The sequence below is a fragment of the Anser brachyrhynchus genome (genome assembly GCF_964034855.1).
Source record: "Anser brachyrhynchus genome assembly, chromosome: 7".
Lineage (NCBI taxonomy): Eukaryota > Metazoa > Chordata > Aves > Anseriformes > Anatidae > Anser > Anser brachyrhynchus.
The window spans coordinates 24542922-24569981 of NC_137701.1; the positions used below are offsets into that span (position 1 = coordinate 24542922).

At 39.8% G+C, this 27060-nt stretch overlaps 1 protein-coding gene across 3 annotated transcripts in view; it reads left to right on the plus strand.

Moving 5' to 3' along the window:
• Nucleotides 1-484: 484 nt before the first annotated feature.
• RBMS1 (RNA binding motif single stranded interacting protein 1) overlaps nt 485-27060 on the plus strand; it is a 150150-nt gene continuing 123574 nt past the window's right edge. For 2 of the 3 annotated variants that reach the window (XM_080601298.1, XM_080601299.1), the window contains exon 1: nt 485-861. In XM_080601298.1, coding sequence (XP_080457424.1) covers nt 787-861 — 75 coding nt within the window. In that variant the 5' untranslated portion in view covers nt 485-786. The remainder of the gene's footprint in view (nt 862-27060) is intronic. The other variant, XM_080601306.1, reaches the window with a different exon arrangement.

The following is a 27060-nucleotide window of genomic DNA, read 5'->3' on the forward strand; positions in this document are numbered from 1 at the left end:
TTTTTCCCGTTGGAGAAGGAGGCGTACTCAGCACAGCTGGCAAAAGTACAAACGCAAGGACGCGCCGTGGACCAGACGGAGCACTCGGTCTGCTCTTGCGGCTGCTGTTCTCTAAACTGATTTTAGCACTGCAGTCCCTCCTGCTGCCGGCAGACAAACGGACCCTCCGCTGCCAGGCAGACCCGGAGCCAGACGTACTTTTCCCAAATCGCCTCCCATTCTCCGCCGAGCCGCACAAAGAGCCGCGGCGCTAACAAAGCCCCCGGCTAATTAGGTCAGAGCCGCGCCGGCTGCGACCACCGCCCCCCCCCAGCAGCCGGAGCCCCCCTCAGCTCCCTGCCACGGCCCGGCCCGGCTGCCAGGCGGCTCCCCCCTGCCCCGGCCGGGCCCGGGGCTCTCCCGGCGGGCGCCGAGCGGGGCCAAGCACCGCCCCTCGCCCCCTCCTTCCCCCGTCCCCTCCCTCCCTCCCTCCCTCCCCGCCGCCGCCGCCAGCCCTGCCCCGCCGCCTGGCACCGCCGCCGCTCCGCCAGCCGGCCCGCCGCTGCTCGGCCTCGGCCGGGCGGGGACTTGGCAGCGACTCCCGGGGCCGGAGGGAGAGCAGGGAGAGCGCCTGCCCCCCGCTGCCCGCTCCGCTGCGGCTTTTGGGCGGAGGAGGAGGAGGAGGAAGGTCTGGGCTCGGCCGAGGAGCAGCCGCCGCCGCCGCCAGGGAGGAGAGAGACGGAGAGGCGGCTGGAGCCCCCCAAAGTGCCCCCCCGTCCCTGCGCTGCAGGCTACATTTCCAGCTTCATGGGCAAAGTGTGGAAACAGCAGATGTACCCCCAGTACACCACCTACTACTACCCCCAGTATCTGCAGGCGAAGGTAGGGCACGGCGCGGCGGCTGGCCCCGCTCCCGGGCGGCCGGCCGGGGGCTGGGGGGTGGCGGTCACCTTACGGCGGGGGACGGGGACAGGAAAGAGCCCGCAGCCCCTTCCTGCCCGCAGCCCCCCCCTCAACCGGCCCCGCTCCTGTCTGCGCGTCCCCGAGCTGCCCCCTCGCCTTCCTCCCGCCCTCCTGTTCCTCGCCGCTCCCGGTGGCCTGTCCCCCCCGGCCGGCCCGCTGCCAAGCCGGGCCCCAAACTTCACCCGGCGGGCCCCAAAGCGGGGCCCCAAAGCTCTGGGGGCCGGGGCCGGGGCCGGGGCCGGGCCGCCCCCACGGGCCGCGGGTGGCAGCGAGCCCCGCGGCGGTCGCCGGCTGGGTGCTCGTCGTCTGCGGGCTCGGAGCCTTGTGGCAGGCACAGTTCAGGAAAGCGGCTTCAGAAGGGGTCAGGGAGCCGGCTGGCGATGGCTGGAGCTGTGCGCGCTTGGCTGCTGGTTGCAGGAGAATTGATTTGGGGAGTTCTTGTGGTGCTTCTCCAGCTCTTTCTCTCTCTCTCATTTTTTTTTTTTTCTTTCTCCTTTGAGTCTGTAAGGGCAGCCAGCCCCACTGCTCTAGAAGCATCATACTGCAAACTGGCAGATGCAGAGGTGGTTGCATCAGCTGTCTGGAACATTTAGCATAAGCCTCTCCAACCACCAGTGTCACTCCTCACAAATCAAAACAGACCCATATGAGGCTTCAACGTGTGAACTTTTTTTTTAGAGGTTATAACTGTGGTGTCGTTTTCCTCTTTTCTTTTTTCTTCATTTTACTTCTTTTTTTGCTATTGAAGTGCCCAGCCTCTGTGACAAAAAGAGGACAATTCTCTTCTCCTCTTTATCTGCACCTATGATAGGCTTCTGTTTATTGTGCCCTGCGTTACTGTATCGTGAAATGTAATTTATAGTGCTTGGCTGAAAAATAAATTCAGTTTGACAGTCATGAGACCTTTTACAAGTCAGCAATGAAGAGGCTTTGAAATGTGCTTTCATATATAAAGAAACTGACAGGAATAAGATGAAGGTCTTTAGGTGATCTGATGCGACTAATTAGCTCTTAAATGTGTAACTGGCATCAGGCTAGATAGCGGAGTATGTAGCCATTTAAAGATGATGCTGCAGAGTAGTCAGTTTGGATACGTATATTTCAATGTGTTTTTTTTAGGAAAGGTACAATGCCTGACAGAGCCTTTTGCATCTCTCAGCTGTATGACTATATAAATACTCTCAAATGAAAAAAATGTCTTTGTTCAGAAGCGTTTACTTTTGTGATTTTCTGTGGCATTAGTAAGTTACAAACCAAGTACATAACATTGAATATACATAAAGCAATGTCACTTGGCTTTTTTGACCTGTAAATAATTGAAGAGGGAGACAAGCTGTAATAGCTTACTGTAGTTATTAGAATATGATCCTAGAAATCCATGATCCTATGAGAAAGCTTGATGGACCATCTTTTGAAAATGTTTCCTGTACAGATAATTTAATATTGATCCGTATTACAGTCAATGACATCTTCAAAACGTCTTGCAGTCTTTGCTATAAAATTATACAGCCTGAAATCACATTACTTTGTGCTCTCGCTCTCCCTGCTGAAACACAGACATTTAACCTACACACATGAAATCAAATGTTTGGGATCCAAAGCTTCCTATTTTAAGAGATCTTGATTTTAAAGAAGAAATAAAAGAAAAAAGATGGCCCCTTATTGTAGATAGAAGGTCTAGTAACCAAGAGTTTTGATATTGCAGTATGCAGAATTCAGTAGTATAAGAAATCTCCTCGTTATGGATCCTGTCTGAACATATAAAAAAAAAATCATTTAATTCATCATTTTCACTTGTTTTATTCTTTGGGTCCTAAAATGAACCATTGTCCATTACATGAAATATTTCACTAATTCTGGAGGTTGGTTTTTATCAAACACAAATTGTGATAGAACTGAGTAGCCTTTGCTGAATGTATGATGGGTGATGGTACATGATCATACTGAGGGAAGGAAGAGATTTTGAGACTAGAAGTTTTGCTTCCCGGCTTGTCCTTATTTAAGTGACGATGGAAAATCTGCTGACTAATAAGCCACGAATCGATAATTAGGAGATGACAGGAGTTGCTAGAAGATGGATTTTTTTTCTGTAGAGAGTTTAGAAAATACCCATTAGAAATTGCATGCATTGCTAATGGTTCTTTGGGGTGAAATGTTGGTATGGTCAACTTTTAATTGCTACAAAATATGTTAGAGATTTTAAAAACAGATTTTGTGTTTATCTGTTATGATCTTCACAATCTTATTCATGAAGTATTCAGGCTGTTTCAGTCATATTTTCTGGGAGGAAATACAAACTTTTGTCGTGATTCAGCACCTCCCTCCCACTGGGAGTTCAGCATTAAAAGACATTAGGGGAACCATGGACTTAAATAAAATGAACAAAATAAACACTGGAAGTAGGTGTAAGGCCTTTAATATGAAAAAAAATAATTATGGCAATGGAAAGAGAAAGTTTGAAATGGTTACACGTTAAAGCTTTTAAGACCTTCATTTTCTGGGCTGCCACAATTTTTGCTCTGTTTTACTCAATGTTTGACATACCTATTTTGTGTGTGTGTCTTCTAATAAATGTATGCTTTAGGACGGCTCCTGTATTGCAACATTGTTTGGTGTATCAGAGAGCATCAAAAATACTTTCCAAGTACAATGGATGTTTCTTCACTTCTGATGAAGAGATCGTGTATGTCAACATTTAGAAAATGATGCTAATTAAAACGTATACATTTTCCCAATGCTTAAAGGCCTCTCTGACTAGGAGTAAAAAAGACCCAGGTGTGCTCAGCAGAGTGATGTAACATTTAGCAAGGCAGTTAAAGTGCAGATAAGCAAATATAAATGTACATTGCTAGGCCACAATCTGTTTGTTTTGGTCAAGTTAGAAATATTAGTGAATTTCTGCTTTGTTTTCCTTTACCTGGATATCAAAAGGAATTCAGAGATGCAACGGACACAATGATTTACAAATAAATCGTGCTAACTGCCTGTGTCGCTGGTTTTTCCTTGGACTGTAATGTGACAATATAGCTGTCTAATTCTAGTGATAGACTTCAGTATCATAAAGCAAATTTCTTTGGATAAGAAAGTGTTAGTAGAAAAAGGCAATGTTTCCTATGGATAGCATGATTTATTTAAAGTGCAGGCATTTCATAGTGATGGATAGTATGTGATAGCTGATTTTTTATTTTATTTTTATTTTTTGTATGGCATTGAATTAGAACAACTCAGAAGAAATGAAATCTTGTGAATTTTGCTAAGCTACCTTACAGTGTGCTTCTACCTCCGTAATTTGGTGGCTGCATAGTCAGTACGCTGGCAGCTCGGAAAAGAACTAATATTTCCAGAACTTTGTCGAGGTTTGTAGGCAGTTCTGCAGACTGATGTAAACCTGTAGTGAGCAGGCAGGTTCTGCCATGCCAAAAACTTATTTTCAGGCTGCCAACATCAAATTTTAAGGGGAGAACGCTGAGTTTTTCTGCAAACCTGTTGATGGGAGAGTAAGTGGGACATCAGTTAAAAGAGAACTTGCGGTTGTAACACTACAAAGCAGATATGAAACTTTCATATGAGGAGACACTGGGTAATTCACAGTTTAGTGTCCCAGGTATGAAGCTAAGAGACTGATGTAGGAGCTGCTGGTTCTAAAGCAGAAGCTGTAGGACCCTCTAATGGTTTGCTGCTCATGAACGCCTTTACTCACAGCTTTCTGTGCCCAGCACAGGTCTGTTGCCCTTTAAAGAATTTTACTAGCTTTTGAGCTGATTTTAATCAGTGTAAATGATTACTAATTCTAATCAGTTTGGTTTAGATTTATTCCGTATGCACTATGACTGCAAAATCTGTACACAGTGAAAGACGAGTCAGGTTTATAGTAACACAGAGAATGGGTGAATCTGTTTATAAAGTCTGATAGAAATGTTTTGCACACTTTGTAGCATGGGAAGTTATTTTAATTGTCCATAATTCTGAATCTCTCTGATTCTGGAATGGGTTTGGAAATCCATTGAGGTGGGGGGAAAAAAAAACAGCACAGGTTAGCTGCAGGCAAACTTTTTTTTTTTTTTTTGTCTCCAGACAGATATCTAATCCTGTTAGCCTCATTAGTCTATTGAATGTGTTCTCTCCTATTCCTGCAAGGCTAGGATTTTATTGTGTCCCGTAGGTGTAACTGCCCAAAGAATTCCTTCAAAAAGTGTACCACATCATGGAAGAGAAAGAAATGTAAATTATAGGAATTTTAAGAAATACTTGAGAGCGATAGGTGATCCCTTCAGCTCTGTAAAATAATCTCGGGACGTAAAAAAATGGAAAAGTGAAGAGTGCTTCCCAAGGACAGGTTTTCTCTTCTCCCAGACATCCCAGGCCAGAAGTGGCAGTGCTTGTTTGTATCCATCTGAAAGGCTGCTGACTTTTTGTCACTGATCACAATGGTTCTTTTATGTATTTGTCCAAGCTAGCTTATAGTGAGTGGAAATCTCAGTTCTTGTCCCAGTTAAAGCTCCTTTTAACTTTTGAAGTTTAGTTTGTGTAGCTTGCTGTGAACTAGAAATGTGTTCTTCAGCAAGTATTTCTAGAAACTATTGCTAAGATAATTCTTGAATTTTCAGATGTTGAATCCTTTCTAGAAATGGATCATGCAAAGTTTGTCCATTGCTCTGCACGTGTTTGTCCTCCTTGCTTTGAAATACTCCAGTTTTCCCTTGAATTATTCTGTTACAGGGCCTCTCTTGAGATGTAATGGCAGATTAGCCTGATGGGCAAATACACATTAGAAGCAGGATGTAACCAGATATATTGTTAATAGCAATAGCTTAAAGGGCTAGCCCAGATGTTCCACATGGCATTGTTTGGTGGGTTCAGGAGGACATATGCGAATGTATCGTGTGTTAATGTACATCATTGCTGTAACTTTATAAATCATGCTGATGATGATAAAGATGCACTCAGTGTAGACGCGCTTCATGATTTTTGTCTTGAAGATTGACTTCATTGAAGTTAGCACGAGTTTTGCCTTTGATTTTAGATAAGCAACGTTTTATTCTCTAGGAAATTGATTCATTCGTGGGATACGCTGACCATGCTTGATTTGGAGGTGATCTGCAATAACACGATATTCATAATCTTCATTTTGAAGGAGTGAAAGTTAGGCAGTATGGCATGTAGATGGTGTGATGGGGGCTGTAATCAAGAAGTGGTTGCAATGGCAGCTGCTTAAGTTATGCTGATTTTGTATTTTTTTCTAAGAAATCTTTTTAAGAGAGTTTTTAAAAAGCCATGACTTTCCTCCCTTAATGCAGCCTCCTTAGGGGGAGGAATTGTATAAATATACATGCACTTAGAGGCTGAATTTGCAAATTACAAAAGAAAAAATATTTTCCTCACATCATTAATGGTAGAAATGACAGATTCTTATTAGCTTTGTAATTTCAAGAAGTTTGAGACTAAACTCATCCCTGGAGTACGCTGTGCTTGGGGCTTAATTTGATACTGCATGATTGGCCTCATTTAACAAATGTCAACAAAATCTCGGTCCCTCTTCTTGATTCAGTAGTAAATTTACTGCTGATGTATGAGTCAGATCTTGAGTCTGGTAATATTATGGGATTGACTTTTACACATACGTGATAAACCAATATATGAGTTGAAAAAGGCTTGAAAAACTTAGTGTAGTTTTCGTTTTGTGTTTGGTTGTAAATCCCCCAGGCACCAGGTATATTCCAAAACTGTGTTCAAATCATTTTTTTTCAGTGATCAGGGTCTATGAAATAAGTAGGCAACAACTGTAGGAGATGGGAATTGTACAATATGTCTGATGTGTACTAGTGCATTTTCTAGCTTTGTCTTCAATGCAGTATCCCAAGGCAGTCATGAAAAGCATGCAATAAGTTTGTGGGGAGAGATGTTAAATTTCTTTCAATAAAAGAGTTCTTTAAAGTATGTTTTCTTTCACAACTTTACTGTTACTCATGGTAATGACTGTAGTTTTTTCTGATTACTTGCAGACCAGAGTTGAGCATGCTGTTTAGGTTCTTGCCCTGATTTGTAAAGGGGAACCCCACACTTCAAAATACTTTGCTTCTACTTCAGGGATAAAATTGCAGGTCTCAGAATCAATGATGAAATTTTGTGAGAGTAAATTTCTAAGTTTCCACTTCATGTTGAAGCAACAAAGAAAAGATTTGCAAAATTATTGAAATTTTCTAGTGAAGAATAATACATGTAGTAAAGCAGCGTTCATTTATAATAGTTTATTAAAACTATTTTTTCTATTAAAAAAAAACAACGAACAATTCATTTCAGAAAAAAATGCCTATATATATATATTCACCCCCCAAACAACAATAAACCTGTCAGAATTTTTAAGCTGCTTTGAAGTCTAAGCAAGAATGTGTGCTATCAATGTTGATACTAGATCCATCACTCTTACTCAGAAACATAATTGATGCTACTGATTCAGTGCTCCTAATGAAGAATGCTTGATTGTGATATCAATAAGGAGGTCTGAACAAAGGCATGGTAATAAACTGGAAAATAAAGCTTGGTACAGTCGCATATTTCAGTTGCAGTCTTCCAAATACGCATAATCAAGAACTGATAACAATTCAAAAATTGCTTTTCATGAAATGATACTTTTGGTTTGAGAAAGTTTCAAGATACATGCTGAGACTTAGCCAAAAACATGCTACAAATGATATACTCATTTTTTGTTGTCGTTGTTGTATTGTGTGTTTCCTATGGCCAGTGCAAAGCAGTGATCACAACTATTTCTACTGGAAAAGCACCTGCTCAATCAAATAAATGAACGATGTCGGACAAAGATGCTGATAAAGATTGGTTTTGTCTGAGTTTAATTCATTTCAGCCAAAATGCAGGCACATAATAGATTCAGATCATATTTAGTGTGCCTAATAGGTGATAATAATTATCTGCCTTCATGTACTTGCTTAGTCTCCCTCAACTGAAAATACTGAGACTTGCCTTTAAATTTAATTTGGTTAAGATCTAAGCTGAATTATGTTATCTCATAATTGAGGGAGGCTAAGAGCTTGGACATGGATGTAATCAGGTACCATGGCTTACATTTTTTCATGGTAGCTTTTGGGAAGCTATTGTGCTCTGTTCATGGTCTGAGACCATATTTAGTCTCAATTGCTCTGACTTGATGAAAACATTTCAGAATATATTTTAGCTAAGTTTCTGAAATGTCAATGTATGGATGAGGCCTGTGAGAAGTGCTTTGTAACCATTCCAAGTAGATGCACAGAGGGCACTGATGCGAAACGCAACCCAAAGTGTGCAGGGTGACTCCTGCATTGAGAGTGAAGTATTGATCTGCCATCCCAAAGTGGAGTGAATGGGCTTTACTTTGTGGATTTTACAAGTTAAGAACTGAATTCCCTTGCTTGTCTCTTGGCAACATACGCTGACACAATTTCTATGGCAGTATATAGGCTGTGGTAGTATCTGTGACCTCTTCCATCCCTCAGGCCATAGCTACATAATCACTTTAATTTCACATAGCTATGCACAGCAGCCAAAAAGGGCAGCCTTCTCTTTCCCCATTGCCCCGAGCAACTCATTCCTGTCCCTTCCCTTGTGCTGGCACTAGCACTCGTGTGGTCGGTCGGTGAGCTGAATCAAGAAACAAGTCTGGCTGAAAACTAACCCCAAGTGCCCCAAATATAAAGCATTTTTGCAGTGGAGCCACCAATGAGATACACAAGGAGTTTGAGATTTGCGATTTACTGTGGGTGAAGTTGTCCCCCTGAAAGTATTCCCTCTTGGGTCTCACATTTGTGCAACAAAATGGTGGTGCTTGCTTCTCTTAACTAAAAGGTTTTCCATGCCCTTAGCAGAAAGGGTGAAAGATCCAAGCCAAAGGAAGATGCAGCATAGCTCCGCAGATTGCCTATATATGCAGATAGCTGCTAGCATCATTTTAATACGATTTTATTTTCTCTTTTACTGTTTTAAATTGTGTTAGGTATTGGTGCACTGAGTGTTAAAAATCATTTGAGTATGTGTTTCATTCTTACAACCAATGAATGTGGAAGAAAGTGTGAACTAAGTTGCTGACTGGGCTTAAGTTAGGTACAGGCCTGTGTGAAAAGAAAGAATCAAAGGTAAATGGGACTTCCAGAGGCCTTGTAGCATAATGTTACATCTAACTTTCCATTTTCAGCACAGTGCAACATTGATATTTTATTTCATTCTGGGGAAAGAGGGGAGAAGGCTGGCACTCCAAATTAGCAGCAGCTGCAGAATTAAGACAAGGGTGTTAGTGACTCATTTGGAAAAGTACTAGCTAAAACATTCTGTCTCCTAGAAAAAACATTTAGAAAGGGTTTATGATATAAACTTTGAATTTCATGAATAGTGTCTGTGACCTTCTGGTTTCCTCCAGGTAGCTTTTGTGATTAGTAACCATTTGCTTTTGACAATTGCATTTTATAATGAGGGGAATACACGGGGATGTTTTGGAGCAGGGAGCATATCTGTTAATGAGGTCAAAGACTCCAGAATGCCTCTTACGTCTTTTCAGCTAGTCAGCCATCCAAAGGTTCAGATTCTTTGGTTGTTCCAGGTAGAAGGAGAAATTGATGATAGTTGTTTCTTTGACCTAGCTGAGTTACTTTGATCTATCAAATACTGAGGGGGGGGGATGATGGCTTCCCTCACCCTACAGGCTGTGCTGCCAGAGCACATTGCTGGCTTGTGCTCAACCCCAAGGTCTGTTCCAGCAGAGCTGCTCCCAGCCTGTCTCATTGCAAGGGACTCTTCTTTCCCAGGTGCAGGACTTTCCATTTCTTTGATATAAATGTGTTAAGCAGGCCAGCTGCAGGATAGACTCCTGAGGTGCTCCACTTGTTACTGGCCTCCAGGTAGAGTATGACCCATTAACTGAGATACTTGGGGCCTGACTGTCACATTAGTTTCATTCCCACCTAGTTGGCTGCCCATCCAGACTATAATGTCCAAGCTTGGGCACAAGGGTATAGTGCGAGACAGTGTCAAACCCGTACCGAAATCAATGTGAATGACATTTGCTGCTCTCCCCTTGTCTACAGATTCAGTAATTTTCTCAGAGAAGGGAATAGTCAGTAGGACGCAAGACTCTGCATGCAAGTTGTAGCATAAGAAAATGAATTAAATATGAAGAATTTTTATTTCACCATAAGGGTGTCAAAGCAACTGAACAAGTGCTGAGATAGGTTGTGGTATTTCTGTCTTTGCTCAGCCTGATCAAGTTGAGGCTGCTCTCGTAGGGAAGTTGGGCTAGATGACCTCCAGACATCCCTTCCAAACTGAATTAGTGTGTGATTCTGTAAGGTAGGCCCTGATAACTGAATCATCAGTGTAAGAGGTTCTAAAGTAACTGTTATCATTCTGTTTCCTCATTGTAAGCTGTGGTGGGCATTTGGAAAGGAAAGGTATAGAAGGAATTCCCTTTTGCTGTTAATAGAACATGCATTCTACAAGTATGCAAATGCTATTTCCATAATCTCTTCAGCATGCAAATACCTTTATCCCATTTCAGCAAATATCTTGTTTAAGCTGCTTAAAATTTAAGATTTCAGGTTTGTCTTTTTGTTTTTCTCCTGGCAGAGCATTATAGTGCTATGAAAACTATGCTGTAGATTGTGACAGACATGTATACATTCTCATACCAAATCACTTCTTTAGGCTGATGTTTCCATGAAATATGAATTTGCTGGTAAGTTTTTGTCTTGGGCATGGATTAAAAAATAAATAAAACAACAACAACAATAAAGGGCAGTGTTCTGACTTTCTAGTAGAGAAGACAAGAAGAATTAGCATGTTGCCCTTCACTGACAGTTCAGCTATATCTCAGATGATTTTTCTTGGAAACAGCAGTAAGTTCATCAGCTGTTGAAGCTACGGAGGTGTGAAAGGCTTCCAAACCCACCTATCCAGCTCCTTTATCCTAGTCTGCTTTTATTAGCACCTCTTTCTATTATTTTTCATATACTCACTCCCCCATATTCTCTGAGGATTTTCACTTGCAAATATAATAATAGGTAGCTTTCACGATCCCAAACCCTGAAGTTAATCTTAAAGATGCAGCCTCTAGTAAAAAAAAAAACAATCAACCCCACGAAGACAAAGAAACAAAGAGCTTTAGTTAGTAGCCAGGTTGATGATTAGGAAAAAAAAAGTATAACTCACTAAATATCAGTTTTTGTTTTGTTTGTTTGTTTTTTACATTGCTAACTAAATAGTGGGACTGTGGTTGTTCATTAATTCTGAAATCAGGTTTCTTGTTGGGTGTCAGAATATATATTTAGGGACCTAAGATAGGATAATGTTGGCCTTAAGATGACGTCCTCATGGCCAGAAAGTTGCAGAGACAGTGGCATTATCACTCCAACTTGTTATCATGGAAATGGAATTATGTAATTGAACATTTCTTTATTTCTTTATTTTCCTTCTTTATCTTAGAGCATTTGCCTTGATGGTGACTGGGCTATCTGAACATAAATAAAAGTGAAGATTTTTACAAAAATACAGGATTGAAGAGAAATAAAGAGAGATTCATGCATATGGGACATTTGTGCTCTTAGAAATTATAAATGCTAGTCTTGGACTTCTTTTTAGTTGGGTACCTGGGACCAGGGGGGTGTGTTGTCTAATATCTGACACTTTACATGCTAAATAGCTATGCATCCTTCTGGGAGACATAGGAAAGAACAAAAAACAAACAAACAAAAAAACTTAAAGGTAAAAATGGAAGAAGAATGGCAAAAGCTTACTTTGTCATGTTGCCCCCAAAAGAGGCAGAAAAGCAGCTATGCATATTTTATATCTCTACTAATTTCCTTCTCTGAAAACTGCAAGTGGAATTCCATGTTAAATGAATAATTGAGTAATGAAGAGATGAATCATAAATATTTATTTTTTACTCCTATGAAATATAATAGCCCATTTTCCATGTTTACTTATCTCCATCAAGGTTAGTGTAAATGGCTCCTCTTTTATTGACATTTATGTTTAAAAGTCTAGAAATACATATATGTTGAACAATGCAGCGCCTTGCATTTCTGCAGTGGACCTTTTTAAAAGAAGGGTTTTATATGAGTGTCTTCTTCAAACGCTTATTCCATCTTTGTAATTGATGGAAAGCGTGCTGCATCTCACCCAACTTGTCATCCAGAGAGGATGCTGCAGATCCCTGTGTTCTGGTAGTGGTTGCTAATACTTGCATACACACATTTTTAATGTGCTGAATATATAATTAACTTTACAGTTACATGCCAATTGTTAGAAAATACTGCTGATTCATTTTCATTGATGGACTAGATATTATTACTATTGGATTCTTGACAGTGCATTGTCTACTCTGCAGGGTGATCTATGTTTCAAGATATTGGGCAATTTAGTGAAGTACGTATATGCATGTATTATTTATAAAATCCTGGGCTGCTGTCTGTGTTTAATGAAGGCATTCATGTGTAAAATGGGCACTTTGTTGTGATTTTCTCATAAATTAAGACCTTAGTCCTTCCGCTGACACTGATACTGAGCTCCATGTGTTCTCTAATTTCATGGCCATGGAATCTTGTCTTTGCAGAAAAATCATGCAGCAGAATTTTAATTTTATTTTTAGTGGAAAACTAATCTCAGTAAATGAAAAAACATTTTAATATTAATTTTCATATTTATTTCATTACAGCCACCTTTTTCTCAATTTAAATGAGGTAGCTGCAAAATCTCTAGACCGTACCAGACTATTGTTTGTGCCTGCCAAAGCTGAATTCAGGAGCAATTTACTGTGGATTCCTTGGAGACAAGGGAAGGAAGGCCTGCTGGTATCAAGGGTTGCTGTGTATAACTCTGAGCACCTCTGGCTTGCCTAATTACTGGAGGATGTCAGGAGACTGAGCTGGGCTTTCTGGGAGCGGAAAGCTGAGCGCCATTTCGGGAAATGACAAGTGTTTCACAGTTTTAGTGAGGATCTTTTGATAATTGGTACTTTTAGGAATAGCATTGGGAAAAGAGGAAGGAATGGATCAAGATACCAACAAGATAACAATAGCAAGTAGTCTGGTTACTGCAATTGTATATAATTGTGGCTTCACTGAAGCAACAGAGATCTTTGGGAGAACTACCCGCTGTTAGTCCTCACTTCTGCACTGAGAGCCCATGCAGCTGGCAGTGGGAGCAGTGGGTTTGCACAAAACTGGGGTTGTTCCACAGGGACCATCAGCTTGGCTTTCTCTGCACCTGTAGCTCTGAGCTCAGCTCTGAACGTGGGTTAAATAGTCTCTTAAATCTGGCTATAGATCTGTCTCTTGAGCCTTGTGTTGTCATTTGAGATAGGAAAAGAGGAAAAGGTAAGTGAGAAAAACAAAGCTAGATGGAGGGAAAATGAGAACTAATTTTTGAAAGAGGTAAATTGCTGTAGAAAAAAGATAAGGGGAAAAAGTAAGACAGAAAAGGGCAGGAAAGAGAAAAGGCACAGAGCTGAGTGGAGAGGCTGTGGCTTGTGTGCCAGAGCATGGCATGAGAAGGCGTCTCTGGCTGCCAGGCCATCCTGCGGGAGCTGCATTTCCCACAAAAGCAGATTTAAAGCAGTGTTCTGCAAGAACTCGTTTTGGGACAGCTAAAGTTCAGCAAGAATTAAAGGTTATTTTACAAAAACAATGGAGAGATTTGGGGAATAGACAGGCAAGAGCTCTGGGAAAGGTCTTGTTTCATATAGATTGCGAGAGGACAAAAGATACTCGTGGGGTAAATTTGGCAGTTATTTTTGCCTCAAAACTGGTGTGGCCATACTATGATGCTGTGGAAATACATTACAGAGGTAAGCTTGTCAGAACTGAAGACTGCCATTTCTTCTTATTTCTTGTAGTTTATACATCTGTTTTCTTATTGCACTGAAGCTAGAGTAAGTGTAAGGACTTCCTAGACACTGGTAAGTGACATGGTGATGTCGCTATTCTTTTTGATATTCTATGTGATCAGAAACTGTCTTATCCTGATAGGTCTGGCATGAATCTGATTCCAAGAGAGTATGCAATATAGTATAGACTAAATGCAGATGCAGTTGGCATCTACTAAGCAGCCAGAGTATCATCAAACTGTATCACACTATGCTAAACAAAAGAAAAATCAGATAACATCCATCTTTATATATACATATATATATAAATCAATAAATATATAAAAACTAGAAGAGTATGCATGTAAAATAGAGTTCAGTTGAATTATACAGGATAGCAGCCTGAGTGAAACTTTGGATTTATAACAACATATTTTCATGTCTTTAAACTTCACACATAGAGCCGTGCTTTCTCATATTAGAGTTTTCATCATTCATTTGTACTGTTGGTACTATGCCAGAACCCGTATGTGTCCAAGCATGCTGTTCTGGTCATGTGTCAGTCAGATGGAAAATCTGAGGCTAATGTCCTTGCTGGCAGCCTAAGCAAATCCACTGTTTGGGCTAGAAATAACATTGCAGCCTGCTTTGGTGAGCAGAGAGATGGGCTTTCTGCTCAGATTAAGATCACTTGGAGGGAAAAGCGGGACCAAGAGCAGGTTTGAAGTGCTAAAGTCACCACCAGAGAATAGCATTTTCAGTTCCTAATACTGAAATGGGATGCGTATTTTAATTCATATTTTTTGTGAAGTGGCCACAATGACTCTCAACTTTGCTGTAGCTTATGGAAGTGGTGGAAATCATGATATTACAAAGGGGTAACACAGAGCTTGCGTTTTCTGTCAGTCTACCACTACGGAGCAACACAGCCCAAAAAAGGGCTTTAGTTTTATGGAGAAGGAGTCACAAATAATAAATAATGATTTCACACTTTGAGTATGCTATCCTGAAGCTACATCTGACCGAAAGAAGATCATTTTTCTTTTGTTCAGGTTTAATATTTCTTGTTTGTGGCTTTTGCTTTCTTTTTTTTTTTTTAATCATTACTTGTATTGGTGGTGTTAGCTGTCAAAAAATCTAAAAATCCAGAGTTTTGTAGCATGTGTTTTCTTCCTGCATCTCTCTCATGTGCAGTGATCCTCTGAGAATGGTATTTGGCATCTAGTTGCTTTATTCTGACAGTAGGGATCTTTGAGAGGCAACCGCTTTGCAAGCACTGCACAATACTAGCACAGCAAGTGCTGGTGGAAGGCCAGGTATAAGGATTTATTAGGTATTCTGGAATAATTATCCCCAAATAATTTCAAGTGAGTGGGGCTTTCTTCTTGAATAAGAGCACCATTGTCCAAAACAGCTTAATCTACTTTCAAAGCCAGCTAAATAAGAAAAGGCATTCTTATTTGGAAATGTGATTACCTTCTCATGGAGTTACTTACAAATGTTATGTTTTTAACTATTTCCCCTTTAATCTGATACAATTTTATGGATACACAATGGTTCAGTTCCTACTTCTTTTCAGGACAGAGCCTTACAGGTTTAACAGTGAAGTGTACGCAGCAGGGTGTTAGAGAATAAAAGTTATCAGAGGTGCAGCATATTGATGCTAACAAGATTTAGAGCTTGCCTGCACTCAAAAATGTAATGAAAGTTATAAGGAAATAGTTTGCTGCAGTTACTGAGTGTTATGAACTCCCGTATGGATGTACACCTATCTGCATGTCCATATCAGGGGTTATTTTGGAGTAGTTCTGGTGAATTTGCAAGTGTAGACAAGACAGACTTGGTGTGCTAAGCTCACGTCAACTAAAACTCTATTAACTGTATTGTCCTCTAATTAATAATTTTAATAGTTTTAATTATATGGCTAAATCCAGTAATACCAGAAGTAAATAAATGCATAATGAATATTCATTTACTTCAGCAAGTGAGAATTTTAGTTTTTAGCATCCTTTACAGAACATAGATGAGATTTCTCTGCATGCTTTTTGATGCCTCCTTTCTTGAAAATTATAAGTACTGAAGTTACATGGGTGTCTTGAATTTGATTTTATTTTGAAAGTTTTTTAGAACATGCAGTAGTGCAACACACAGGTACTTTCCTGATTGTGTGTATCATAATTATATTAACACATTTATCTTAAATTACAATTTATAAATAAAAACTTATGTTACACAGAAGGACAGATATGAAATTGCTTAACTTCATTAAAAACATTTACAATGATGTATAAATGTACATGTATTTAGCTTAATTACATTAAGTGTTGGCATGAGAGACCAACTCTGCTCAGTTATAGCTGTATAATTGGAGGCGAATGAAGCTAAATAAGTAATGCAGAGTACAATTTGACTCTAAATGCAGAAGAAAAAAAAATCAGTTATAGTCTACTTGTGTGACTCCTGTGGACTTCAAAGAGAATTGTACATTTGCATCCCAGGGCAGAAATTGGCCATGTGCTGGGAACCATGAAATCTCTCAAGGTAATACTTCATAAGTGTGGAATGTATCCCATGACTGATACGTAGCTAAGAACTGAGAATCAAATTACATATTAGAAATAGTTGAAATTAAATATATTTCTAGTAAAATAGAGTAATTATACTGGGTAACCAATATATGTTTTCTTTTTATAGGGATGCATTGGGGCATAAATATGTGAAGCATTTAAATTTGTATGTTTGTATTTCTTGCTTTTCTGAATTTTAGTAATATTTGTTTGAGAAATAAATAGCTTTTTTTCTTGAGTTCATTTGTTAGGGCTTTATGTTTGACTTCTTTGAGTATCTTTTTTAAAATTTTTTTCTTACATTCTTATTTTCTTCATTCTGATAATGTTTGGAATTCCTGATCTTTAGCAGCTTATTTCCAGACATACACATTTTTTGGCAGGGAGGGAGCAAACACTCATAAATTCTCACTGACGTCTGCACAGAAGCATCCACTAAGGCACTCTCAGTGATCATTTCTTTAAAAAAAAAAAAAAAAAAGCTGATAACAAAATATAAGTTGGTGAACTTTATTATCCATGTCAGTGCATCTAAGATCAACAAGAATTACCTGACTATTCAGTGTTTCAGTGGCCCAGATCCTTGCAGGTACAGAGAAGCTATTTATCCTTGGGGCAATAGACCTTCTGTAGTGTCAGCTCCACTCAATTTTCCTGAATCTGTTCCCAGAACAACCTGCAGCCCTGTTCTGGCTGGGCTTAACAGGAGGGTATTGGGCTCCATCCATCTTATCTTCTTGCCATGGTACTCCCACCTGCCTAGAACATTGTTGTGCCAGGTTGGGAAGGCGATGGTCACATATTTGGGTAAGCAGCTTTCTTTGTTTGGGAGATTCTTCTCTCTTGCCTTTGATCAGTGTAAGGAATTGTTGAGGATCTAGCCAAACCTATAGAGAGCAAATTCTTTTGGGAAATAAAAAGCAGATATGTGTTTGAAATAAAAGGAATAGTAAGCGAAATGCAGATTTTTTTAATAGTTGTGAATTTATTTTATTACTATTATTTTTTAACCTGAGGTTTTGCTCACATGAGCCCAGGTGATCAGGAGAATTTTCTCTGGAAGCTGGGTTAGCCTTAATGTGAGATGGACTGCAAGATACTTGATAATTGATTTAGCTTATCACTTGTCGCCGTTTGATTAAAGCACCCCATGAGCTCTCCACACAAGTCAGGAATCCTTTGCGTGAGGTGCGTGACTGCCACAGAGGGCTTAAATGTCTGCAGGAAACGCAGGAGGTGAGATGGGCATAGAAGGGCATAAACGGCGTAGCGGTAGTGTCTTGTGTGATACTGCTTGGCTTTAAGGTAGGCTACTACCTTTTTGAACACTTTGTCGCATAATGTGTGTTCAGTGTCCCGTGACTGTTGGGTTAGCGGCTGTGTTGTCACTTGGGTACTATTAGGGAAAATTCAATAGGAAGGTAGTTAGACTAGTTGGAAGCCTGATGGAGAATAAAGCAACACGTTCATATCATTGTCAAGTATATATATGTCAAGTATATATATTGTCAAGTATATATACACACACACACCTTATTTTCAACAAAATGAGATGTTATTCTTTGCTAATAATTCATTTATATCAACTTTAACAGCCTTCAGCTCAGTGTCGCAATTGTTAAAATGCTTGATCATGGGAATAGTATCACGTAGTTAAGAATATTCACGTGATTACAAATTTGAAGTTTTATCTGACCTCTGCAGGTCAAGTCCAAACTATTTTTACTATCTTTCCCATAGCCCTGCATTGTCTAGATTCTGACAAACATAGTAATAATAAAGGTATGTTAAATTTTGCATAAGCTTTTAGAGATACGTAGTTGGGGTGGAGAAATACTATAGTGGTTATTCTGTTATGTTGCAATGTGAAAGCTAATTACAGAAATCACATCTGGCAGTACTCCCTGAAAAGGGATTTCACATGAAGACTGTATGCTTGTATCAAATCTAATGATCATTTCATCAGTGAAATTTCACTGCCTTGCTGAGCATAAAATACAGAAGCACTTATATAATAGAAACTTGGAACATTATAAATGATGCCCTTTGAACAGTAAATGAACTCTCCTCTTATATTGAACTGAAGTTTAGGAATGTGGTGTTCTTTGTCTCATAATTGTCTGCCTACACACACCCAGTCTTCAGTTCTAATAACAACTCTCCCTTGAAGGAGCGCATATGTCCTATATTTTTGGCCTCGACTGTATATTTTTGTAGTTGGAAGATGTCTTTACATTAACAAAAATAACTTCATAATGATTATACATCAGAGCTAATTGTGCCAGTTTTATATTATAATGTGCATACATACTTGTTGGAACATGAATGTTATTTTCAGAATAACTATATAGCTTGTGAAACTATTAAGTGTCTTTGGCTCCATTAAAATATTCAGCAACATGTTTGTTGAATGTGCGCTTTCATTTTTATTAATCTGTTGTTGCCATTTATTAGGCTGTGATGAGTATGTTCTCCAGACAAGGCAGCAAAAGGTGACAAATTATTTGTCTGTCCAGGAAAATGACACCAAATAGAAATAATACTAGGCCAGGATTTTAGAGGGGAAACTCATCATTCTGTAAAACAAAAAGGTCAGCCTGGCATGATGTCTCTAACTGTGTTTCAGTACAGGTAAATAAATAAAAAAAACAATTGTCATTTAAAGTTTAGCGTAAAAAGCATAAGCTTCATTATCGTGCTGATCTGGATGAACCTTAAAGAATGTTTACAGTAAGGTTTGGAGAGTTGCCTAGCACTGGAGTGTACACAATTAAACAACATAGCTGAACTTTTCTTTCATGTCAGCATACTGCTAAAAAGACCTCCATTGTACTCATATGATCGTCATTCCTGGAACTTACAACATAAACAGGAATAGAGAACATTCACTTGTAATTCTATCCCATGAGAGCCGAGTGCTTCAAGGGGCATAACTTCACATTTTCACCTGCAGAGCATAAGAAATAAATTAGATATTAAAAATGATTGTAAGGGCATAGCAAAACATGAACTGATGTCTGACATGTGAATGACACACGTCTGACAACCTGAATATGCGACTTTCAAGCATAGACTAGTAGGTGTTTGACATATTGCAAAATTAATTTTGATAGTGTTTGTTTGTGGCTGAGCAGCCAGATACTCATCCGTTCTTTGGTATAGTAACCCAAGGAAAGCAAACACAAGTTACTTGACGAAGAAAGATAGACTAGAACAACAAGCAAGTTGGTAGACTTCAGAAGTGGATAATCTGAATTGGGACTTCGGTTTGGCATGTCATTAGTCGCATAAATACTTGTATATTATAACAGTAGGAATTTCTAGGATCACCTGTATGATTTCATAGTCATACTGTATTTTTTCTATTTTTATTTGTTGAGATATTTTGGATATGAGTTTTGCATATGTGTATGTTGTAATTCTGATGTGATCATAAGTAATGTTATTTCATTAACTTGCCCCACTCAATTTCTATTGAGCTGTTTATTTTTATGTAGAGACCACACGGTGAATGTTTTTAATGAAGAACTGTTAATATTAATGGCTGTAGGTAAAAATGGAAGTTGATGTAGGATATGAATTTAAATGTGCAGTACATGACTTGTTTAAATCTAGGACAATTAACTAGGTTGTATGCAGTTGGTGATACTGCAGAGAGATGAATGCTAATTGTATTACATATGAAAAATGCTCTGAACTTTCATCAGCATTCAGAAGAGAACAGTTCAAAGTTTAGGAACAAATTATAAATGTGAATGCTTCTAATGTACAATGTTTTCTTTCAAATATTCTTTTTTTTTTAATTGAGACCTCTTGACCCTTGCTTTCTGTAATAGTAACATTAATCTGTGCAATTTCACGTAATCACAACACTTGCGCATTGGATATTTAAACATTTTTTGTAATATTTGTACACTTGTAATTAAAATGTTTAAACAGTATGTTCTCTTCACTTTCACTGAGCTGTTTTTTACTGCTCATTGACCAAAAATTATTCACACTATTGTCTGAAATTGCAGTCTATTACAGTTATGATAGAATAATTATATTCTTGTCTATACTAATGCTGATGGAAAGTGGAATAATCATCACTTTATGTTCACAGACCCTCAGTGGTGTCTGCTCTGGAATAATTTTTTTCATTTTGGGAAAAATGGCATCTCGTTAGTCTGGATGGATATGCAGCTGGGGAATGGTGGCAGGCGAGCATTACTGCTTCACACAGAGAAATTAGAGAGAGCACGCAAGTCCTTGTGTAAGTAGTGATAAACACATTTGTTAGCAGTCCTGCCACGTTTGCTAACACTGTTAGATGATGCTCTTCCAAACACCATCATGATTTTTTTTTTACATTTCTGAATTTGCAGCAACTTTACTACCTTTAAAATGTATTTTCTCAGATTACATTCCTTTGAATCAGGCCTTTCCTCCAGATGGGCCTGATACTACATTGCCAACTATTGCCAGTACTTTTCTCTTATAGTTTTAATCCAAAAAAGTTATTTTGGTATCTAACGGGTTCTTGCTTTTTAAATTAGATGGATCTTTGTACGGTCTGGGAATCCACAGAAAGTCCCTGGCTTGCAAAGTGGAATTAATATGTTTGTGCTCTGAGTACATAAATTAATGGGCAGTAAGTGTGCAGACTGAGAGGAATTCACCGTATGCACAAATGTGCTTGGTGCTTGTAGGGTGAAAACAAACCAGGGGCGCTCTTGTGATTTAGGCAGTGACTGGTATTTAGACGTGCAAAAACTGTAGGCTGCTGTGACTAAAAGGAAATGCTAAACCTAAAAGGCACATGGCTGCTGCAAATCACAGCTGTGTCCACTGCGAGCTACAGAGGCTTGCCTGCCAGCTTAGATAGGGATTTGTGTGTGTGTTCATGGTATTCGTGCATGCATCATGACTCTTAAGTGGTAAGCATCCTTCATAGTAGCAAACATACTGCAACAAATCTCATTCCTTTTGCTTACTCAGAAACTTCCTAGTAGCTCCTGTCCTTGGCAGTTCCAAAGTATCACCAAGCAGCATAGAAAATATTGTAGGAGGGTGTGCCATGGCTGGTGGAAAAATTACTGCAGCCAACTCTGGGAGTTAGAGGTAGAAAATCTCCCCATCTGTACTCTGTTGTATCTTCCTGGTACCTAATACGTGGGATTCAACCTGAGATGGAGCTATGGTTCGTCATGATATCTTCCCCATTGAGCTTTTCATTCTCTGGGACAGGAGATGCCAAGCAGCAAGTCCGAGTCATGTTGGTCACTGTGAGATAATATATATGAAAATGGATCCAAACAACTGGTGCAACAGCCATGGCAGTTCTCTCAGTGTCAAAATTCTGTATTTTTAAAGCTGGCATACAATGATTTGGTTTTAATTAGCCAATATAAGTCTATATATTTAACCATTTTTATATCAAAGTATATTCTGTGCAAGTGTTTGAATAAACAACAATAAATTAGTTTAAAAACTTAATTTAAACCAAAGGCTTTCCTCATCTTGGCGCACAGGTCGGACATTTCAACATCTCACTTCAAAGCATTTTGAAACAGAAAAGGCAGAAGGACCAGGCAGGGACTTATGTGCATCTCCAAATACTGGCCCTGTGGGTAAGCTGGTGGTGTCTCTGACTAACTTCACCGGCTTCAACCCAGAGTATTTCCACCAGTTTGAATGGGCTTGTGCCTAGTGAATAAATCGGTAAACTCTGAAAGCCATTACAATCAGTTCACTTTGAATAGCAGTTGTCATGTTTCCTTTAAGGCAGTAAAAATATTGTACTATGCTGAAAGTCTTGTGGCTGTAAATAATTGACTTAATAAACTTTTTGGACCTGCTAATATAAATCTACCTTCTCACAGGCAGCACATTTTTCTTTTAATAATACCTAATGGCATGCATTTGTAGCTAGTTCCTCCGTGTACTGGTGCCAGCCAGCCCAGCGCAGATAAGGGCTTGTCAGTGCTTCCATGATAAATCTGTATTAGCTAGGTTCAGAGCTTGGCTGTATTTTATTTGTTATGGTAACTCATGAACTGCAACTTAGCTCAAAATGAATTTATAGAAAATATTACATACAAGATATGTTTCTCTATCCTTTTCAATTGTAAAAGGAAGGTAGCATTTTATTTTAGTGATATTTTTCTTTCACCTTTGATTTAAATTATTTTTTTACAGTAAGGGGAAAGATGTTACCTGATATTTCAAAATGTGAGCCAAATGTATTTATGTTAGAATGATAACATATGATGGTTTGATATTTTTTTAAAGGCATTCACTCAAGTATTAATAAAATAAGTATTACAACAATTATCAAATAGTAACATCTAAATAAACTGCATGGTGAGGCTGTACAGTGAATACTGTGTTCAGTTTTGGGTCCCTCACTACAAGAAGGACACAGAGGTGCTAGATTGTGTGTAGAGACAGGCAACAAAGCTGGTGAAGGGTCTAGAGAACGTGTCTTATGAGGAGCAGCTGAGGGAGCTGGACGTATTTAGCCTAGAGGAAAGGAAGCTTAGGGGAGTCCTTATTGTGCTTTACACCTGCCTCAAAGGAGGTTGTAGTGGGGTGGGGGTCAGTCTCTTCTCCCAGGCAACAAGCAATAGGACGAGGAAATGGCCTCAGGTTGCACCAGGGAGGTTTAGGTTGTATATTAGAAAGAATTTCTTCACTGAAAGTGCTGCACAGCATTGGAACAGGCTGCTCACGGAATTATTTGAGTTATCATCCCTGGAGGTATTCAAAAGATGTGTAGATGTGGTGCTTAGGCATGAGGTCTGGTGGTAGACTTGGCAGTGCTAGGTTAACAGTTGGACATCGTAGAGGTGTTTTCTAACCTAAAAGGTTCTCTGTTTCCATATTTTCTGGTATGTGCTTGGATCCATAGAGAGGTGCTGTACAAACAGTAGGTCTTATTTTATGTTCCAAAATATTGCCCTAAAATGATACGTAAGTAATGCCCACGTATTGCATTGGCTCCCAGTCTAGATCCGTGAACTAGTTTGTGTTTCTGTGATTATCTCGGTAGACTTGATATATCCAGTTGGTACACATCCGTGTTACGCTCCCTTCAGCTACTCAGATCATCGCTTCAGTGGCATTAATAATAGTCCCATGTTGTACCTTAGAAAGTCAGTGATACGTTCGCTCGGTCTCTTCACTGTTCGCTCGGTCTCTTCACTGTTTCCAGGGAAAACTAAAATGCATTTTTAGACCTTTCTGTCTAATACACCCAGATGCGCAGGTCTAACTTTGTGCAAGCATTCTTTATTTGCCAAGTCCCTAACCACTGATGTGATTGGAATTAGATAAATGAGGAATCCAGATACAGGTCGTACAATAGGTTACCCTCCCACTAGTAGTCACCATAAAATCTTGATCTTTAACTTTTAAATTGTTCAAATAGTTGTTGGTTTTTTTTTGAGAAATTCTAAGTATGAATTGTCAGAAAGCTGCTGTCATAAAATTTCACTGTTTAATGAATTAAATTTCTTCATGAATTCTCCCTGAAATTCATTGCTGTTTATTTTTTCCTAATACAAAAAACATGAGTTTTTTGTTCAGCTTGTAGATCTTTTTTAAAAAACAAAACAACAACGAAAACACCACCATAACCCATTAAGCTAATTATGGTAATAAAAATTAACCTCTCCAGACTCCATGCTTCCATTTTTTCTTTTTAACTTCTGCACATGGACAAAAATGGATGTGGCATCCATGTGAAGCAACATGATTTTGCAGTCAGAAGGAAGGACTATTAACAATAAACCCCCAAGGATGCAGTCCTGAAAAAGACTTTCTTTCCAAATGTGCCCTGTTGTAAAGCCCCGGGATTACTCATAGTAGTAAGGATTTGATCTGTGACATTGCAGGGTTGCCACCCAACCATTTTGTGGCTCCCAAGATATGCAGACCTTCTATAAAACATAGAGGAGCTGAAGAACAAATGGAAAATACCTCTTTATACGTAGCTGTGCTACTATTGAGAGACCAGGACCTCCGGGCTTTCTGGTACCACCACAGTTTAAGCAGAATTCTCCTGCGCTCCCAATAGCAAGTTCTGCTCGCGAATTGATGGCAAGGATGTGACCCCTGTGTCGTGCGCTTGCAGGGTGGTGGGAGGCCAGCTGTGGAATGTGGGAAAGTGGCTGAGCTGCTCGAGTCATGCAGGGAATGTTAAATGTGTCTCCAGCTGGCAGGGAGCTGCAGCTTAAGCACAGGGGCTGGATCCTGGGCATGGCTGAGCCTTCCCGGCATCCCCAGCTCCCGCTGCATGGAGCACGGCGCCGATACTTGTCACAGATGGATTTAGAGGAAAATGAAATGCCTGTTGCCTTTTAGTGGAGTTTTAATGGCAAATGAAGGGAGGCAGTGGGGGCTTAAACTTCTTTATTATAAACTAGACTGTAACAGTAGCACTGCCCAGACAGTGAGAAAAGTTAATTCTACAACTCTCAGTGGAAAGCGAAAGGGTTCTCGTATTTTTCTTTTTTTATTTCCTCAGGGTACGTTCCTCTCAGAGAAAATGCAATTTTCCCTTCTTTAGCAACCCTCTAATTTAGTGGGGGTATTCTCCCATTTCCCTTTCCAGCAACTTAATTGATGAGTTCCTCATTCACAGTAATAGCAACACGGACAGGGATCGCTGTGGTATCACAGAGCAAAACTTATTAATATCCTGAGATTCTCGATTAGCAGTGTAGCTGCTATAAAACCCCCTAAGGAGAACCTGCAGGTATTTTCATGTGTGTTTTTTTCATGCTGCCATAAGCTCACTTTTGTCTTAGGTCTGAGCTGAAGGGAAACCACGTTGGAGCATTACTTAGCCTGAGCTAGAAAGTCCTGCTGAAACGTCAGCTCAGTGACTGCAGGTCCAGGGGTACAGACAGTGCAATGTGAGGGCTGTTGAAGAAGGCAGAATAGATGCATACCGTGTGTTGGCTGAAGGTATAATGAGGATAGAGAGAGCGTGACAGTAAATCTCAGAGGCAGGAACTGTTTGCTGGCAGCGCCATGGTGGTTACCTCTGGAGGAATGGAAGGGAATTATCATAAAATCTATGAAACCAAATGCAGAATTAGGCTTTTTTGGGGGGTTTCTAGTGCAAGAGGAGTATTTCAGTCCTTCACTGAAGAGCTCAATTGAAATAGCACAGGTTACTGAAGACTTTATGTGTAGGCACCATTTTGCATTCTGCAATTTCTGGATAGTAGAAAAAGCAAGGTAGCAAGCAGGGATTGGAGCTTGATCTTTCTACTCACTGAGTATCTACTGCACAGGGGCATCAGAAGACAGCATGTTTGTAAGTTTTCTGCTTGGGAATAGCAGTACAAAAGACTTACTCATTTTTGCTTAACCGTTGGTGGTGGTGGATTTTTTGTTTTTGTTTTTTGATGTCTAATTCTGGAAGATGTATTTAAACCTATGGTAGAAACTTATCTAAGATCAGTATGGACCGAAGAGCTCTCTGTAAAAGATGTTTTCTTTGTTTGCAGCTATTCTTGGTAATTTTATATATATTTTTTCAAAAGTGTTATGAATAACATAGGAGTTCAGCTATGTATTAAATATGACATAATCATCAATAGCAAATGAATTATTACAAAATGCTGCATAAAACTGCCAAACCCTGTAAGGCCTTAGCGACAGTCCTCTGGTGATTACTTGATGCCTTCCTAAGGTTCATTTTCATAATAAGATTACAAGTTCAAATCATCAGGAGAAAGCATTGATTGGCTGTTTTTCAGCTTTTGTTTAGCTAAAGGCTCCACCCAAGTAACTCTGGTCATGAGACATTTTCTTCTGTTAGAGTCATAACTCAGAATGTGTCACAAATGGCATTAACATTGAAACAGCAATGGGCTGCGCCTCCTTATTTCTAATCCTGACCACAAAACTCTTGACTATGATTCAGTAACAGAATGGAGAAACATGAGAAAAATGCATTTTTAAACTTTTCCTATGCAAGCAATAATTTACATTTTATTCAAGATTAACTCTGGTGAATCTTGCTCCACAGATTTCAGACATTACTTTCCCCAGCTAACCACATACCCTCCACTGTCTAGCCTCTCCCAGCTCGTATACTTTCTTAGGGGAGACAGCACCAAGGGGACATCTGCCCATGCCTCAGCTGTTCCCTTGCAGAGCTTGGTACTACCGCTCAGGTTCACTTTCCTGGGTCATAAGACACTGCACCACCGGTAACTAGCTGGCAGCAGAGAAGAAAGGGATTGGGGTCAGTGCAGCCAAGGGAATAGAGAACAGCAGAGATACTTTGTAAGCACCTGAAAGCTCACCTTCTGGCTGCCTCCTCAGTCTGTCCTGTGGGAATAAAAGGATACTCACAGTAAGGAGGTGGAGTGGCTGGAAAGTAACTGTAGTCTTGTGTGAGGGAGATGTGGGAGAAAGCTTAAAGGTTGCTGAGCTAAGATACTGCACTTTGCACTTGGAGCAGCTGGGGCTCAAGCATTCCCTTCTACTCTCTGCTACTCATTTTTGGCAGAAGAGCAAAAAGGACACCTGGAGGCAGCAATACCTCAAACTACTAGAGGAAGATTTGCAAATGCTCATCTGTCAAAGCCTAACTTGCAGTAAGAGCATTCACTGCTCTGCAGTAGTCCACAAACAGAGTTTGGGCTGGATGTTATCAATAGAAGCAGCTGGTGCAAGTAGCGGTTCTAAGGAGACGAACGTTAAGTGCTC